At 40.3% G+C, this 13,913-nt stretch overlaps 1 protein-coding gene across 4 annotated transcripts in view; it reads left to right on the plus strand.

The window, feature by feature from the left end:
- Positions 1-13,913, plus strand: part of ankrd6b (ankyrin repeat domain 6b) — a 235,520-nt gene that overhangs the window by 167,116 nt on the left and 54,491 nt on the right. For all 4 annotated transcript variants that reach the window (XM_060856969.1, XM_060856964.1, XM_060856975.1 and 1 more), the window contains one exon: positions 8,951-9,049. In XM_060856969.1, coding sequence (XP_060712952.1) covers positions 8,951-9,049 — 99 coding nt within the window. The remainder of the gene's footprint in view (positions 1-8,950; positions 9,050-13,913) is intronic.

Below are 13,913 nucleotides of genomic sequence, written 5' to 3' on the forward strand. Positions count from 1 at the left end.
TCAGCATATCAGGACCTTTAGCCACAAACTCCTCTGGGGTCTCTAAGCAAAACTCCAAGGCTGGCAGATACTGTCCTCTGTGGACCCAAGATTATGCCTAGACATGTTGGGACGGAAAGCAAGATCTTCTGAGGACATATCAGTGGCATAAGTGACATTTTATTGTAAATGTCATCATGTTTCATATTGTAGCTTCACGTTGCATGATCAATGTGTGACTGAATGTCATTTTAGCTGCAACATGAATGAAGGTAGATAGGCTAGGCATCCTTAGTGCTACTCAATGTCCTAATTCTATCTGAGTGATGGATTCCCATTCCATAATACCCATACGAACACAAAACGTTATCCAGATTGAATGATAGATAATTGGATGTTGTGAAATCTTACATCCATTTGTAAATATTACTTTATAGCAAGCAACAGGAGCCAAATAGAAAGATCAAAGCAGTTGAGATTATACAGGGAAAGGTGGTCTTAACAGTATTGAAACATCCGCAGTCAGTGAAAGATAACTTGGTGCAACTCTGGTCCATTGGACAACATTCACAAGTAAGTTTTTTTTTTGTATTGCTTTGACTGCTGTTCGGTAGATGCTGCAGGTGCTGTTCCACTTGAAGAAGGTCCTTGTGGTCTTACTCAGCACAATGCTATAGCTCCCAACCTCGCCATCAATCACACAGCTTTGGGTCATCCTCCAGTAGTCTGCAGCTGGAATTCCAAGGACTGGGCAGTGTCCTGTCGGGACAGTACTGGTACAAAGACATAATCTGCATGTAAACCTGATGTTAAAGGGACATTCCATGGCCCTTGGCAATTCCCAAAAATAAGGTGTATTACAGATTCACTGGACAGCATGACATGGCATTCCAGCCTTCACCTCCAGACAGAGAAAAGGTATTTTTATCAGCCTGTTCAGAGTTGCTATCAGACACCTCTGGAGCAGATGGGATTTGAGCCTGGGCCTCATGGGTCCAGAGATAGGGACTATACCACTGCACTACAAGAGGTATAGTGCTGTTATCACACTCCCATTTGCTTGACATTCTACTGTAGATGAGAAATTGTGGCACTCCGATACACTTACTATGTCATGAGGGCAATTACTGCTTCAAGTTCGACAGTAGAAGTTGGCTCCACATCAGCTGATGTTGATGCTGGTGCTGAGCTTGTGTTACTCATTCATTAGGTTTGCAGACTCTAGTACAGTAGTGACAGGGATGACCACAGTTTCAGTGGCTGGATCTGTTGAGGATGGATCTTCTGGCTGAGCATTCCTACTAATGCTTCAGTTTTATCTTTTGATGTGTTGGGCTCTTCTATGTTTGAGGATGGGGATACTCCAGAAGAGCCACCACCTTCAGTGAATTGTTGAATTGTCTACCACCATTCACGACTGGATGTGGCTGGACTGAAGATCTGAGATCTAATCCATTGGTTGTGGGATAGGTTAGATTACATTAGATTTGCTTAAGATCAAATTAGTTTAGATTAGCTGTTTGGCACACAATTGTCCTGTTTGGGAGCTTCACCGGGTTGACACCTCATTTGATGATGATGGAATACCCAAAGACCTTCTGTACTGTGAACTGACCACTGGGTCAAGGTTTCCTGGAGGTTCATATCTTAATGTTTAACACAGAGTTGATCACCACAGTGAAAACCATCATTCTAGGGTGAGGAAGGCTTCCTTAACATTCCAAATGAAATAGGAGGGGTACTAACTGCACTCATTACAATACTGCATTAGCCAAAATTAAGGGGTAAAAAGTTTGTGTTCTGTTTTGGAAAGTTTTTATAACTCCATCCTTAAATAAGTTGTACTCACCACTATAACTTCTGCGAATACCAAAGCTCAATGGAACAGTGGAGGCCTGGAAAGCTTTATAAATAAATCTGAATTCAGCCTGCACTCCATTTTGTTGCTTGGATACCAGACATTCTTTTCATAGGGTACCCGAAACAGAACTGTGGCTTGTCTCCAAGCAGTTATAAAAGAACCTCTGTTCACTGATGCTGTAACAACCTGTTTCTTTAAGCTTCAGAGTAGAGTCCTCATTAGGCAACTCACAATATAGATATAGGTTCTGTGTATAGCTTTGTTGGTGTTGAATGTAAGAGTACAAATCCCCCAGTCATGTGTGTTCATTCTTTTATATCTACCTAATCTGTTCTCAAATCAGGTTGAAGTTAACATCAGGAATCGGAGATTTGGTGCAAATTCGACTTTTAACATAGAATGCTAACAAGACATTTCAATTAAATGTTGTGATGTCATCGTTACTATATATGCATATATATTAACAGAACATTTATGCTACTGTCTGGGTCTTAATTCAGGTTCAGGGCAGTCATCTTATAAAAGAGAATGAGGATTGAAAACAGGAGAATGTTTTGCAAGTAACTCTTTCTTCAACTTTTCAGTTATCCCTGCTCTAAAATGAAAAGAAAGGTGTAAGAAGTTACAAAACTGTATGAACACAGAACAAAGCCATTCTGCCCTTCGTGTGTGCACCAGCTCTGCAAGCAATTCACCAAATTCTGTATCCCCATTCATCTCCCCATAATCCTAACGTGCATCTTTTTCAGTGAACAGTCTAATGCCGTCTTTAATACCTCAATTGAATCTGGCTCCTCCTCCAGGCTCTCAGGCAGTGCATTCCAGACCTGAACAACGCTGCTTGGAAATGTTTTTCCTCATATCTCTTTTGCTTTGTTTCATTGTTTAGTTCAGTCTGAGGAGATCCCTGGATAATCCAGGATGCTTGGCAACCCCAGCCTGGAACATGATTTATCAGAATAGAATGAATCATATCTATGATTAGATTAGATTAGATTCCCTACATTGTGGAAACAGGCCCTTCCGCCCAACAAGCCCACACTGACCCTCCGAAGAGTAACCCACCAGATCCATTCCCCTACTCTAGATTTACTCCTGACTAATGCACCTAACACTATGGGCAATTTAGCATGGCCAATTCACCTAACCTGCACATCTTTGGACTGTGGGAGGAAACCGGAGGACCCGGAGAAAACGCACGCAGACACGGAGAATGTGCAAACTCCACACAGACACTCGCCCAAGACAGGAATTGAACCCAGTTCCTGGTTCTGTGAGGCAGCAGTGCTAACCACTGACCCACTATACTGTAAATAAAGTTCACAACTAATGAGCTAAAAATGATTATTCCAAAGTCCCTTTGCAAGGTTCCCTTATTTTGAATAACTAAAAGGATGATGAAAGACCACCAGCAGGAGAACTTCCTGTACAATTATTTTGAGTGCAATTAAAGGTATCTGTTTTACTCCACTCCCAATAGTCCTGGCACCCCCACTGCCTTTCTCACAGCTTGCTTTCTACTTCCTTCTCTCCATTATTGCTAAGTAACATTTCCTGGCATTTGGGAAAGATATGGAGGCAGGGAAGATGATTGACTAAGCTACAAAACAGCCGTGCGCTCATTAAATGGCAGAACAAGGGTCTTACAGTGCAGTGGTGTAACCCACCTGCCCTGGAGTTGTGTCATAAAATGTTGCAACAGGTTAATTAAAAACAACTTAAATGGCAGCATAGATTGAGCTGAATGATCTACTTTTATATTCCTATGATTTCTGGTCAGTTGCTCCAACAGTTCTCAGGATATTTCAACCTTGTCTACTATCTTGCCTTAAAAATTGCAGCAGAAAAGGTCATAAACTTTCTGAAAATTAAGGTTAGCTATCTTTATTGTACTGTGATTGTACTGTGTATAATCCCCCATAAATACCAGGTCTAAGCAAGTTGTTTCCTGTCTGTAATGAGTATAGTAAATATAAAAGTATATAATATTATATCACCATCTATGTACAGAATCTAAAGGTTTTTGCTGGAATTCAGATGTTCAGAAAATAGTCCTGGGTGTTTCTTGAAGTATAATTAAATATCTGTGAAGAGATTACAGAAATGTGTTTTGCTTCATACTTCAATTTTATGTTAAATAAAATTAATGGGTTGTGGAAAGCTGAAGTATTCTTGAGCTCTGCAGCCCTTGGTGATCTGTCAGCCTCCAGTTTAACTCTTACAGTCAGATAGGACAGTAACATCAGTAATCATTTGGCAATTTAGCTGATGTGCAGTGGCACCAGTGATTTTGACAATTTACTACTTAGATTTTAACCTGCTCTGTAATATTCTTAGCCTGGTTATCAGAGAAACTGTGAAATAAACTATTTTGGAGAGACAAGTTACATGTAGAAGCATGATCGAGCAGTTAGATTCTAAATAGAATGCAGAAGTGGATAAATCTGGAGTAGAAAGGCAAGTAAAAACAAATCATTAAAAAAAATGACTTTCTGAACCTTGAATTTCCTCCTATTAAGCAGTTACATCAGAGCACAGATGACTTGCAACCACTCTGGTTCAATGGGGCCTGAGCCGGTTCCAGTACACAAGCTACAGACTGTCCCACCCATTGGGAAGGTGATGCTTCAAGGTTGGGTAGCAGGTTTCTGCGCTTTCTCTAATGCCTCATCTTAACCTTTGCATGTTCTCAATGAAGTCTTTGAATGTGTTCAGTGCCTTCCCAGATTAACCTTCTCCATATTGGACAGTCGCAAGTCAGGGTCTCCTGTGAGTTGATAGGTAGGTTCAACCTCTTCAGAAAGGGCAGTACAGTGGTTAGCACTGCTGCCTGACAGTGCCACGGACCTGTATCCAGTTCCACCATTGGGCGACTGTCTATATGGAGTTTACACATTCTCCCTATGTCTGCATGGGTTTCCTCCAGGTGCTCTGGTTTCCTTCCACAGTCCAAACATGTGCAGATTAGGTGAGATGTCCATTGTGACCAGGGACATACAGGATAGGTGGATTAGCCATAGGAAATGCAAGGTTAAAGGGAAAAGGGTGGGATGCTCTTTGGAGGGTCAGTGTGGAGTTGATGTGCCATTTGGCCTGCTTCCACCCTGTAGGGATTCTATGATTCAATGGAATGCTTTCAGGATATCTCCAAAGCATTTCCATTATTCTTTTGAGTGTCTTCTGCTGTAACTGAACTCAAAATAGAGCAATTGCTTTGGAAGACAGACATATGAACAACAATCCTCAGTCATCAGAGCTGGTTTTGAGTGATGAGTGCCCCAATGCTGGGCAGCTTGGCAGTTGGCAGAGGATGCTGCTGTTGTATTGACCTTCATACTAGTGGATTTGGAGGAGCAAAAAAGGTATTACTGTTGGTATTTCTCCAGTGAGGTGCCAGTTGGAGTCTTGCAGCCATTTCAGGCATCAAGATCAAAGAAGATGAAACCTAAGAGAGGTAACTAACCGTTAGCTGAGAGAGTAACAAAGCTGTCACTTTCATACATCCCATTCCTACTGCATAATTTGCATATTTAAGGGGTACTGAATAATTGTGATCAGAATCTCTCCTAGTTCTTCTCTGGCCTTTTTACAGCTTAGGCCACAGGAAATCGCGCTCAGTTACTTTTATTCAGCTGCAACCAACTGCTTTTCTAATGTTGAGCAAAGTAATTGATCTTTGTCTTTCTCCAGCATCTACAATGTGATCACCATTCTCTCTTGTATAAAAATGGTTTACAATGTATCTTTGCTGTCTGCAATTTGACACCCTCCACTTAATCCTGCAGCATGTCATTAATTTGCTTTAATTAGTGTACTCTTTTGTTTGTCATTTGCTAAAAAAAGACCATCATATTTCCTTTTATGTTATCACTGAAGGATTACACAACAAAATATGACACTCAGCCACATTAAGAGATATTATTGGTCAAAAAGGTAGCTTTTAAGGAACATCTTAAAGGAAGAAAGCGAATTCTAAAAGTGGAAAGATGCAGGGTGGGGTCATGGTGATTGTAGGGTGGTTTTCTGTTTACAAAACAGAGCTGAGACATAAGATTGTACTGTGTTACATAAATGTCATTGCTCATGGTCAGGCAGAACCAGGTGAATTTCAATTATCTGAAGGTAACAGTGTTAGTTTGATATCTACTTTCCTTCCATTAATGCTGTCAGGCATACACCAGACCAGACTGAGGTTATGGTTTAGACAATGAGTTGATGAGTTTGTATTGGTTGGCAACAAACTGTTCCTTAAAAAGGTTTCTACACTTATCGAAGCTGTCTAATTTTTGGTTAGCTAGAACTAATCATTATGTGTAAGTCACATAGATAGAAGTATTGTAACCCCACCCCCCAACTTAAATTTTATTGTGGGAGTTTTTTAGTAGATTTATTTTCTGGTGAGTTTCTCAGCAAATCACAAGTTTCAACTCTCAAGAGCACTCCACTAAAAAACGCTGCTGGCAAATCAGTGGCCTCGAGATCATCACTGCAGGCCTACCTTTTCAGGGATCCATCACAAAGATGTGTTTCACTGTTGAGTCTCAAGGGGTAAGGATTGGGGTGGAGGGAGATGTATCAGGAAGATTCAGAGGCAACTGCAGTAGATTGGTATTCAGCAATAACCCAGTCACCTGCCATTGGCCCCCGATTGGAGCAAATGGACAGCATTCAAACCCGGCAGAAAGGTTCTCCTGGTTTTCCAGCTGTTATTCCCAATTGCTAGTAGGCACATAATTGGGCAAATGGCGAGTTGAGGCCCTTAAATGGCTGTTGATTGACCACGTAAGGGCTTTAATTTCTGGCAAATTGAGAAAATCCCCAATGAGTCTCCACCCAGCAATGAGTTGCCATGGTAGGAAAAAGAGGCCAAGTATCTCTCCAGGGCCTAATTGCTCAATTATTTGCCTTGTTTGCCACCTTCTTCATCATTTCTAAGGAGGAGGGAATTTCCCTAACAGAGACATAATTTGTTTGCAGCACAGAACTGTCCTTCTGCTGTGTTGTGTACGGGTTGATTCTCCATCAGGGCTGCTCATCTGGTCCTTTTCCCCCATTCCCCTCCGCAGTTCGGGTAATATCCACCTCCCTCGTGAAAACCTGAATGAATCTGCCTTCACCACGTCAGTGCAAACACCTGAGGTCATAGAAAGCTCTGTTCTCCATGCATTTACTTGCACAAACTCCCACTCACCTCTTGCTTGATGATTAACTTTGCTTCTGATGCAGAACAACTTTAAAATTCTCATTCTTGTTTTCAAATCCATGACCTTTCCCTTCTCTAATTCTGTAATCTCCACTGGCCCCATAACCCTCCAAGATATTTGCACTCATTTAATTCTGACCTCTTGAACATTTCCAGTATTTATTACTCCACAGTTAGTAGCGATACCTTCAGTTGCCTGTATGTTAAGTCATTGGACCCAAACCTTTTCTGATTATAACCCAGTTTTGATGCTTGAAAGCTGTCACAGACTTTTGAGAGCAGGGTGGAATAGGAGGAGGAGGAAGAGATGTCCATGTATGGTGTAGGGGGAAGTGACTATGAGAGATGGATGGAGGTATCCGTGAGAGTGGTTGGAATGCGTAGAGGAGCGTTGTAAGGCATTAGTAATGCACCATGAAGCATTTTATTATATTAAAAGCACTATACAATTACAAACTTTTTTTTAGAGAGGGATGCACAACATGATAGAGTTGAATCTGGCAATTGTGCACTAGTTAAATTGTTAGTGATAGAACAAACAATAATGACTGAAATACTAGTTTTAGACATGGATAATTAAACTTGTTCCTTGAATATTTACATTGGCTCCTTTTTCACATAGTTTCTTACCTCACATGTATAAACAAAATATGTGCATTGAAGTTTCAGTCAATATAAACTTAAGTGGCCACAGTAATGTTTGCGAAATTAAGCCATAATTGGTGGAGGACACTTGAGGGATTGAATTGTGTACTTACATTCTTATGAAAATGGTTATGGAATCCCTACGTCCTAATAGCAAGCCATTCAGCCCATAACAACTCTCCAAAGAGGACCCCATCCTGATCTATCCCATCTCTATAACCCTGCACATTGTTGGATTGCAGGAGGAGTGCTATGCAGACGTGGGGAGAACATGCAAACTTAATATAGATCATTACCCAAGGCTAGAATTGAACTCAGGTCCATAGTGTTATGAGGCAGCAGTGCTAGCTACTATTCCGCCCCAGGTGATAGATGCGGGTCTGAATTCTGCAGTTCAGACCATAATAGCTCAGTCATACTATGACAGTGTCAGTTGATCTGAAGACTTATCAAAGAATATTTTTAAATGATAACCTATACCTAACAACTTCTACATGGGATGTTTTTTTTCAATGAATAGGAGAATAAAGTACAAAATGAAAATGGACTAAACTTACAAAAATTATAGCAAACTTTTAGGACTTTTCTTGAGGAATTAAGGGGGTAGCAAAGAGATGATAATATGAAAGTCCTTATTTATGAGAAGAGATTACAGAAATCGGTTATTCAGCGGTAGAGAAAAATTAAATAGAGACCAAATCAAAATGGCAGAAATTGGGAAGGAATTTTTGGAGGCAATTCAGGAAAATAATTTTCTTTGATTAATAGTAGCTAAAATTCATACATTAAAGACCATACGTTAAAGGCCAAAGAACACAAAAGAGTAAATTAGTCTTGTCTTTTATATGCAGAGGTTGTTAGAATATCTGAGCAAACATACTAATAGAAGTAATATTCAGGGACCTTTTAAAAGGGGAAATTGAAAATAAACATTTTGAAAGGAGTTAGAGATGAGATACGGAAATGAGACACAGGTGATAATTCCTTCAGAGACCTAGCACAGCTGCAATGATCTAAATGTCTTCCTGCTGCAAATCTCTGTGATTAATGTGATTCCTAAGGGATGTTATTCAAATAAGGAGCAGGTGGATAAGGAAGAGGAGAAAGAAGTTAAGAATCAAACTCTGAAGGAATACCCATGCTGTTTGTGCAGGGGAGGATTGGTAATTGTACAGGTTTCAAAAGAATTTTCTTGTTTTTGAGACTGAGTGAAGCCTTTATGAATTAAATAACTTCTCATTGTTGCTGCTTGTCATTTGTAGCATGGACGCACTGCGCTGCATTTGGCTGCGTACAAGGGCCACATTGATGTTGTACGAATTCTGCTGAAAGCCAGTTGTGACCTGGACATCCAGGATGATGTAAGTAAAAAGTGATTGGATTACTTCTTGTCTGTTGACTTTGTTTGTCACCGTTTTTTTGATTTATTGTCCATCCTACAGTATAGCGACTGCTGGGGGAGCCTTTTGGCTACTCCTACCATTATCTTCTTCCCCTCGTTATTTCTTATTTCTACTCATATGGAATCTATATGCTACAATCCAGCATCATTTCATGCTATCATACTGATTCCGTCTTATACTAATAAAACTACTCCACTAGCCTTCTTTTTCTGCCTGTCCTTTTGAAAAGTCACATCCCTTGAATGTTCTGCAGCCTTTCTATGAATAGGTTTACAATTTAACCTCTATCTCTTTTATTCTTAAATAGTCTAGTTCTAACTTGAAAATTATATATTCCCTGTTCTGGCTCTCCCCCACCAGTGGGAATAGGTTATTTTAATTACCTTATTGAATCTCTATTGTTTGTCATATCTTTGCTAGATTATCCCTCATCTTCTGCAGTACAATGAAAGTATGAGCAACGTTTATAGAACTGGTTCCCATATTTTAACACTTTGTAAGATGGGGTACCATTCTGGTGAATTGGTGCTGTATCCCATTCCATGTCCCCTGTAAATTATCCTAGCCTCTGGATTACTGGTCCTGTAACATTACTACTATACAATATCTTCCAAAATATCCCTTTCCTGAATGCCTTCCATTTATCCTGCAATCTGTGATTAATCTGTTTTTAAATCTCTGAAATTGTCTTCTCTCCTTGAGTAATTTTACCTTCAATACCTTCTGGTCTCTTCCCATATACATAGTAAATTGAATTTGGATCATACCATTTCCTATTTCATGTGGTCATCCCTCCTCACGTGGAATCGGTAGCTTTTGACATTACCTGGAGCACAGCATTCAGATATCAACCCTGCAAAGTCTGTCTCTCCAACGTCTATGCAGTTATGCCAAAATTGAGCGATCTGTCCCACAAATTAGCCAAAAAAAAGCCTGCCATATTTGCACTCTTCTAAGGTCATGCCCAAGTGTGTCCTGTCCCATTGGCAGCACAATGGCATGAAAACGGGAGAGTTAGCCCAGGGAATCCTTACTATTGACTCCAGGCTTTATAACATTTTTAGTAATTTCTGGTCAATGGTAATTGCCAGGATGTTGATGGTACAGGAATCTATGGTGGGAATGCAAGTAAATTGTCATACGTAAATATTACTTGCTGACAGAAAAGACCTGTTCAAAAGGCATAGGTTTCACCTGAACTTGAAAGGGGCCAATATTCTGGCAGGGATGTTTGCTAGTTCCATTTTGGGACCCTTTAAACTAGTGGAGAGGGTGAGAGGTTGCTAAGTAGCAGTAAAAGCAGAAAGACAGATGAGGATGGTTCTGAATCAGAAAAGAGCAAGTTAATTAGAAAAGGCAGCCAGGAGCTAGTTGGGGATCGAGGTAGCTCTGAAGAATTAAACTGCATTTATTTCAGTGCAAGGGGTCTTACAGGTAAGGCTGATGAACTTAGGGCATGATTGGGAACATGGAACTGGGACATCCTAACTATTACAGAAACTTGGCAGGGGGAAGGACAGGACTGGCAGCTCAATGTTCCAGGTTTTAAATGCTATAGGAAGGAGGCAAGGGAAGAGGGGGAATGGTGGTTTTTATTAAGGAAAACATTACTACTGTAATTAGAAAAGTTATTTCTGAGGGATCATCCTGTGAAAACTGTATGATCACTTTGTTAGGATTATGTTATAGGACCCTAATAGTCAGCGGGAAATTGAGGAGCAAATATGTAGAGAGGTCTCAGAAAAAAAGTGAGAATAATCGGGTTGTAATAGTAGGGAATTTTAATTTTCCAAATATTAACTGGGATTGCCATAGTTTTAAAGACTTGATAGTGAGAAATTTGTTAAATGCGTTCAAGAAAATTTGCTTTATCAATATGTAAATGTACCAACTAGAGAAGGAGCAAAACCTGACCTTCTCTTGGAAAATAAGGCAGAGCAAGTGACTGAAGTGTTGGGAGGGAAACACTGTGGGACTAGTGATCATAATTCTATTTATGGTAAAGGATAACTCTTCCATAAAGGTTAAAGTTCTGAATTGGAGTAAGACAAATTTTAATGGTATGAGACAAGAACTTTCAAAAGCTGATTAGAGTAGATTGTTCGCAGGTAAAGGGATGATTGACAAGTGGGGATGGAGGGCGGGGGAGGCGTTCAAAAGTGTGATAATGAAAATTCAGAGGCATTATGTACCTGTTAGAGTAAAGGGTAAGGCTGGTAAGAGTAGGGAGCAATGGGTGTTGAAAGATATTGAGGTTCTAGTCAAGAATAAGAAAGACTCATTTTTTAGATGGACACAACTGGAATCAAATGAATCTCTTGAACAGTATAAAGAGTTTAGGGGCGTTCTTAAGAAGGAAATCAGGAAAGCAAAGAGGGCATATGAGATAACCCTAGCAGGCAAGGTTAAGGATAATCCAAAAAGATACTACATTTATATTAAGAGCAAAAGAGCATCTAGAGAGAGAAAAGGGTCCCTTAAAGATCAGTGAGGTTGTCTATATGTTCAACCTGAGGAGATGGGAGAGATATTAAATGAATATTTCGCGTAACATTTTATTGTGGAGAAAGAAACAGAGGCTAGAGAATTTGTGGGGATAAATATTGATGCTTTGAAAATAGTTCACAGAACAGAAGAGGAAGTGCTGGAGGGCTTAGAAAATATAAAGTTGGATAAATTTCTGGGACGTGATCAAGCGTGTCCCAGGAAGATGTAGTAAGTTAGGGGAGAAATTGCGGGCCCCCTAGCAGAAATATTTATATCATATATAATTGTGGCTGAGATGCAGGAGGACTGGAGGGTGGCTAATGTTGTGCCTTCATTTAAGAAAGGCTGTAAGGAGAAGCCTGGAAACTATAGACTCGTGGGCCTGACATTGGTGGTGAGTAAGTTGTTGGAGGTGATTCTGAAAGTTAGGATTTACATGCACTTGGAGAGGCAGGGACTGGTTAGGGATAGTCAGCTTGGTTTTGTGCAAGGGAAATCGTGTGTCACTAACTTGATTGAGGTTTTTGAGGAAGTAACCAAAAAGATTGATGAGGGCAAAGCGGTAGACGTTTAGATTAGGTTAGATTACTTACAGTGTGGAAACAGGCCCTCTGGCCCAACAAGTCCACACCGACCCTCCGAAGAGCAATCCGCCAGACCCATTCCCTGACATTTACCCCTTCACCTGACACTCCGGGCAATTTAGCATGGCCAATTCACCTAACCTGCACATTTTTGGACTGTGGGAGGAAACCGGAGCACCCGGACATGGATTTCAGTAAAGCCTGTGACAAGGTTCCGCATGGTGTACTGATAGTAAAGTTAGATCACGTAGGATTTAGCGTGAGCTTGCCAATTGACGGTTGGAAACAGAGGGTAGAGGTGGAGGATTGTTTTTCAGACTGGAGACTTGTGACTAGTGGTGTTCCACAAGAATCGGTACAGGGTCCACTTTTGTTTGTCATTTATATAAACTATTTGGATGATAATGTTAGTAAGTTTGTGGATGACACCAAAATTTGTGGTGTAGTGGACAGTGAAGAAGGTTATCTAAGATTATAGAGATCTTGATCAATGGGTCAATGAGCCAAGGAGTGGCAGATGGAGTTTAATTTGGATAAATATGAGGTATTGCATTTTAGTAAAACAAACAAGGGCAATTATACAATTCATGATAGGACCCTGGGTAGTGTTGTAGCACAGAGACCGAGGAGTTCATGTACATGATTCTTCAAAATTTGCATCACAGGTAGACAGCGTGGTTAAAAACGCATTGAGCACACTTGCCTTAGTTGCTCAGATCTTTTGAGTATAGGAATTGGAATATCATGTTGAAGTTGTACAGGACATTTCTTCTGGAATACTGTGTCCAGTTCTGGTCAACCGGCTAAAGAAAAAAATAGTATTAAATTGGAAAGGGTTCCAAAGAAATTTACCAGGATATTGCCAGGAGTGGAGGGTTTAAGTTATAAAAATAGGCTGGGACTGTTTACATAGAAGCAGAGGAAGTTGAGGGGGGAACCTTATAGACGTTTATCAAATCATAATGAGCAAATATAAGGTCATATATAAGCAAGGGTCTTTTCCCTTGGGTTGGGCAGTTCAAAACTAGGGGTCATATTTTTAAGGTGAGAGGAGAAAAATTTCAAAAGGGACATTTTTTTTTACAGAGAAGGTGGTTCATGTGTGGAATGAACTGTTAGAGGAAGTGGTGGATGCAGGTACAGTTATAACATTTAAAAGATGTTTAGATAAGTATATGAATAGGAAAGGTTTGAAGGGATATGGGCCAGGAGCACGCAAGTGGGGCTAGTTTAGTTTGGGAAGCCTGGTCAGCGTGGGTTAATTGGATGGAAGGTTCTGTTTCCATTCTGTATGACTCTATAACTCTGTTTTCAGCCCCAGTCCAGGTGCATTTAGATTCTAACTACTTCAGTACCTGAGGCATCACAAATGTTACTGAACAATGTGCAGTCATTGGTGAACATGACCCACTTCAGACCTTACAATGGGAGGAAAGTCATTGATGAAGCAGCCGATGATGGTTAGGTCTAGGACATTATCCTGAGGAACTCCTACAGGGATGTCTTGGGACTCAGATGAACTTAACGGATTTTACAAATGTCATATATTTAACATACACTAGCTTCATATTCAAATTTTATTTAAATTGATTCAATGCCCCAGTTGACATGTTTGGATTTGAAGTAATATCTTCAGAGCATTTGTCCAGGCTCCGGATTTCTCTACTAAGAACATAACTTCTTTAATATCATACATACAAATACACTTCTACGATAGCATCTATTGAACCAGAACCATTAAATCTGAGGTA

This window comes from Hemiscyllium ocellatum, chromosome 3 (assembly GCF_020745735.1).
Source record: "Hemiscyllium ocellatum isolate sHemOce1 chromosome 3, sHemOce1.pat.X.cur, whole genome shotgun sequence".
Classification (NCBI taxonomy): Eukaryota; Metazoa; Chordata; class Chondrichthyes; order Orectolobiformes; family Hemiscylliidae; genus Hemiscyllium; species Hemiscyllium ocellatum.